The sequence below is a fragment of the Galeopterus variegatus genome, unplaced genomic scaffold (genome assembly GCF_000696425.1).
Source record: "Galeopterus variegatus unplaced genomic scaffold, G_variegatus-3.0.2 Scaffold7265, whole genome shotgun sequence".
Lineage (NCBI taxonomy): Eukaryota > Metazoa > Chordata > Mammalia > Dermoptera > Cynocephalidae > Galeopterus > Galeopterus variegatus.
Window position 1 is genome coordinate 89,192 of NW_007733376.1, and position 5,497 is coordinate 94,688.

Sequence of the window (5,497 nt, forward strand, 5' to 3'; positions counted from 1 at the left end):
TGTCCACGTTCCCTCAGCGGTATTGATACTTACAGAGAGTGAGAGGAAAAAAGGAACTTCTTGAAATTCCCCCAGAAGGTTTTGAGAGTTGTTTTCAGTGTTGCAATTTGGAAGAGTCAGTTTCTAGCTTGAATTTCCATCAGAAAGCTTAGTAGGAGTAGAGTATATAAGCTTCAGTAGCAGCAACAGCAGCAGAAGAAACAACAAGTGTTTCAGGCCCATCGGACTCTGCAGCCTGTCCAGAGCAAGGTAAGCACTTCCCCAGCCCCTGCCACCCCTTCCCACGGGTCTACAGGTGTCCAGGGATAGAGACCATGACTGTGCTACCCCTGCACCTGGCAGCATGGATGGTGGGTTCCTGGAAGCATCCGTGGTGACTCATCGACTTTCATGACTCTTCAAGTGAAAACTTGGTACTTTGGGGACTGATGTAAAAAATGTCAGTTTAAAGGGTCAACTAATAGTAATAATTGTATACCAAGGTCTGTAAATGAATGCATATTTTATAGAAAGTTTGTTTTGTTTTATTTTGAAGTGGTATGTATATGAAAGTGTTTCTTACATATTAATGGCCATCAGTTAAAAGATTATACTTGGATAGAGTTAAAGTCAGTGGTGCTCGCCTTAGTACTGAAAACTTTAAAAAGCATTTTATGTGCTCCTTAAAGTAATTGAATTCATAATTATACCTCATAACTGAATGTTACAAATCATACTTGCTCCCATATTTGCAATAGTCAGTTGTGATAGCAACCAAATTAATAGCTGGGTTCTCTAGTTCTTTTGGATTAAACAACTTTGGCCCCGCTCAAAAAAATGAAAAGCAATTATAATGCTTAAAACTACTTTCTAAAGAGTTTTAAAACCTGTGAGAAGGGGGGAAAAAAGGTAATCTTTACTGAACTGATGTCTCATACTTGCCCAGGTAAAATTGTGTGCAACAACGCGATCAGGTTAAAATATTTTAATAAAGATCACTAAACCCTAGCTGTTGGCCCACTTTTTTCAAACAAGGAATTTCAAGTTATCACACAGAATTTGAGTAATCTCTTAGACTTCATTTTACTGGGATCTGAAATTTTATGATTACTGTTCATTCATTTGTTCTACTAATAATTCATGGAATTCCTCTATGCTGGATTCTCATTAAAATGGTGCCAGAGCTTGGATGCCAATTCTAGAGGTCCACCTGGCTCTAGAACTGGAGCCCTTCACATGTACCACTCATACAAACTGTGACTATGTCCTTTGATTTTTAAATAATAATTCTCTTTTCTAATTAAAAAATAACAAACAAAACTTGAAAAATAAATGCCCAAGTGTAACTTATATGCTCATGTGGCACCAGTGTTAGGGAGCTTTAGCATACCCCAGGCAGAAGAAGTGCCTAACCTGGGGTACTTTCTTCCATCATGCAAGGGTTTTAAGAATTTAGAAAACCTATGAAATTGCATTTCAAAAATTTTAATTCTCAAGAGTCTCAAACTTACCATTCTGAGGAAATGTGGGCTGAGAGATACAGTTCCCCAGTATCAGCTGATCTGCCAGAGAGCCAAAGGGTGACCCCAGATTGCCCCCTTTCTTTGTTTTTCCAAGTTTGATGAAGAGGTGCCCCACCACCATCTCCACCCCTTGCCACAGTTCTGGGGTTTAAAATGTAGGTGATACTAAAATGGGAGTTGATGCTTAGAACCATTGCCAGGGCTCCCTTGACCCTGAAGTTCAGTTCACCTGAAATTCTCAAAGGCACTTGAGGCCCAAAGAGGCAGTGCTGGGCGCATAGCCAAAGGGAAAATCCCATGTTAAGAGAGTACAAAGGAATCATCAGGAGATGCCAGGAATCCCTGTTGTTTCCGTTCCCAGAGTGCTGACATCTGGGTTTTACAGACCCGTGTAATTGCGGTACCTCTATGAGCATTTCCCTACAGCCTGGCACAACATTTTTGGATCTCCATTGTATATGACAGAGAGGTATCAGATTTTTCCTTTATGTCTTCCTCTAGGTACAAGTTCACATGTTATTGGTTGCCTTCTATAATATGTCATCTCATTGCCTCTCCCAGCAACCCTTTGAGATGAATATTATGTCCACTTTATAGATGAGAAGACTGAGGCTCAGAGAGTAACTTGACCAACGTCCTACAGCTAGTGAGGGATGTGACCAGAATTCAAGCCTGTCTGCTTGACTCCAAGCCTGTAAATGTACTAATCAATGCTTTGTGCCTACTAGTACTTTACTATAGTCATAACTTGGGCTGAATTGACAACCATGTCCCTAAAACTCCATGCTGCGGTGACACGGGCACTGAGAAGTGAACAAGAACGCCTGACTTCTGGTCCTGTCTCTGCTACTCACAAGCTTTAGAATAGAATAAAGTACATAGCAAGGTCCCCCTAGGGTTAGCAGCTGTTCTTCCAAAGCCATCATTTGTCAATACTCAGTCCGAGCAACCAAGTGATGCCCATTTTTAATGTATTTGACTGAAACGTTTGAACCTTGTTCTTCTGATATTTAGACCAGTAGTTGCTGAAACCATGTTCCTGCAGAACTTTAGTGCTCTCCAAGATGGGTGGAGGTATTTCAAAATGAAATTAGACAGTAATCATCTCTACATAATTCATAAGTGGGGTATAATTTTTGCAGTCTGAAGATTTTCATAAACCCTGGATACCAATTTAGACTGAGTTTCAATGTAAAATGGTGGCTGATTTTGCACAAAATTATGCATTTCATTATTTCATGGTGGATATATCAATATTTTATGGTCTTCTTCCAAAAAAGGAGCCTGACCCTGGACCCTGAACATGGGTTAAACCAGGGGTTCTCAAAGTGCAGTCCTCAGACCAACAGCATCAGCTTCACCTGGAAACTTTTTAGAAACACACATTCTCAGGCCTCACCCCTAGACGTGCTGAATCAAACACTCTGGAGGTGGGGCGCAGCAGTCTGTTTCAGCAAGCCTTCCAGGTTATTCTGTCCTACGCGCAAGTTTGAGAACCACTGGGTTACATTATGTGAGAGGGAGTAATCTTTGAATTTAGAGCAACTGCCACATAAACAAGAGAAACTCAGCCTTTACAAGGGCTGGAGACCAGGTTGTTGACAGACTTGAAAGTTCACCTCTGTATTATTTCCTATCCCTAATCGAAGTCCTTTAGCCCTGGATGTCCCAGCACATACTGCCTTGCGTTGCCGTGATACAGGTGTGTGGTTTATCTCCCCAACTGGAGGGGAGGCAATTTAACACACTGACTAACAAATACTTGTTGAGTGAAAGTATTTCCTCTTTGAAAGCAGGATTCAGTTAAAACATTTTTATACTCCCAGCTGCTCCCAGCTCAGCACTAAATAAACAAGTGCTGAATATTGATCTGGACAAGTCCACGCCTTCTCTAAGCTTCAGGCTTCTCACCTTAAATACAAGAAGATTGTATCAGACAGCTGCCCTTCACTCCCAGCTGCTCCCAGCTCAGCACTAAATAAACAAGTGCTGAATATTGATCTGGACAAGTCTACGCCTTCTCTAAGCTTCAGGCTTCTCACCTTAAATACAAGAAGATTGTATCAGACAGCTGCCCTTCAGTCTCTTTCAGTTCCAAGTAGCCTACGGTCCTCTATTTGTAGATGTTCTTACCCAGAGACTGGCATAGAGCTCCTGTGATTCACTTAGAATTAGCCTTTCTTCTGGAGAGGAAAGGGGAAAATCACAATTTAAAACAATGTGCATAGAATGTGTGTGTGGTTCCCAAAGGTATCTGAATAATTATTGACATCCTCTCTCCTCTTTTCCCCTTCTCTTCCGCCTGTTTCTCCCCTCCTTACAGATGTGTCATCAGCAGTTGGTCATCTCCTGGTTTTCCCTGGTTTTGCTGGCATCTCCCCTCGTGGCGATATGGGAACTGGAAAAAGACGGTAACCAGCCTCTCTTTATTCTCTGTGGAGGCCCTGGCTTCCTTCTCTTTGGGCAGCCACTGTTGGGAAATCAGACTGAGATGGGCAGCCATGCACGGGTCTCTCCCAGTGAGAGCCAGCACTCCAGGAACATGAAGGGCCACATTTCCGTCTTCACTTTGAGAGTGTCTATATTGTTTGGTTTTCACATCGGATTACAGAAGGAGCTTTCTGTGGACAGCGGTGGGAAAAGAAACATGGCCTTTGCCAATAATACTAAAACCCAGCTCTTTCATAAGATTAAAATTCCAGAAAATTTGAAAAGTAAAAATCTATGCTCTGTCATCTCCACTTCATCACAGAATATTGCCCTCTCAGTTGGCATTGTGACAACTTACCTCTGACCAAGCTCTTTGGAGAAAGCATATTCAGACTTAACATGGACTTGAGTTCAAGTCCTGGTTCTGCTTATTGGTTACGTGACCTTAAGCAGGGTCACCTCTGAGCCTGAATTTCCTCAACTGTAAACTGGGTATTATTACAAAGTGACACCTTCCACATGGGTTATTAAATGTGTTCATGAATACAGAAGACAAGTTAGATGGTAAAGGGAAAGTGAATGTTAGCTGGTATTAATGTTTTGGTTGTTTAAAATAATGTCTTTGATGATTCAAGAGAAACTGTTTATTGTTCTAATGATCACTAAAAATTATTAGTAAATTAGTAGAGTAGGTATTAATAGAATAAGAAGTTCCCTCTATCCTTCTAGTAGCACACACTCAGTCAATCTGTATTAACTGATTATTGGTTGTACTTGAACAACCCTCAGATATTTCTCATTGAAACCAAGATAATAATGCTGGCAATTACTGTCTTTAGGCATGTAATAATAATAGTTAATATTTATTGAGCACAGTATATGTTTTAATTCTCATACAACCTTATGAAGTAGGGACTATCTGTACCCATTTTACAGATGTTGAAAATTGAGGCTAAAGAGATTAAGTAACTTGCTCGATGTCACATACCTGGTCAGGGTAGAACAGGGACTTGATCTCAATTCTGTCACACTTAAAGCCTGTACACTTAGGTATTTGAAGAAGAGTTTACAAGAAGGACATGAAGCAATTGTTTTCTGGTTCTTGGAGAGCTGAGCAAGAGGAAGCAGGCATAAATTAAAGATGAAAAGATTTCAGCATTTGAAGAAGAGTTTACAAGAAGGACATGAAGCAATTGTTTTCTGGTTCTTGGAGAGCTGAACAAGAGGAAGCAGGCATAAATTAAAAATGAAAAGATTTCAGTTGATGATCAGGAATAATCTTTTGATAGGAGAGTACAACACTGAAATGGGTACCTTAAAGAAATGTGGGACCACTCCTCCATTCTTAAGAATTTCTGGAACACAACAACCCAGCCAGCCCGCTCTCTGCCCCCTACAACCAGGAGGGTTTGATTTTAGGCCCTCCCTTAAGTAAAGGCAAAGGCCTGAACCGGATGATTATGCCAGATCCTTCCCAACCCTGGGGTTTTGAGTGAGCTCAGGAACCTTGGCCCTTGCATATTTAACCCCTTAGTTCCTTCTGATTTGGTAAACCATAGAAATTC

At 41.0% G+C, this 5,497-nt stretch overlaps 1 protein-coding gene across 2 annotated transcripts in view; it reads left to right on the forward strand.

Annotated features, from left to right (window-relative positions):
- The first annotated feature begins 214 nt into the window (after nucleotides 1-214).
- The window catches only part of IL12B (interleukin 12B), a 14,927-nt gene continuing 9,644 nt past the window's right edge, over nucleotides 215-5,497 (forward strand). The window contains exons 1-2 of one of the 2 annotated variants that reach the window (XR_551952.1): nucleotides 215-249; nucleotides 3,826-3,913. Coding sequence is in view for 1 of the 2 variants with exons in the window: in XM_008591761.1 (XP_008589983.1) it covers nucleotides 3,826-3,913 (88 nt within the window). In the remaining variant the exon portion in view is untranslated. Of the gene's footprint in view, nucleotides 250-3,825; nucleotides 3,914-5,497 lie in introns of those variants that run through there. The other variant, XM_008591761.1, reaches the window with a different exon arrangement.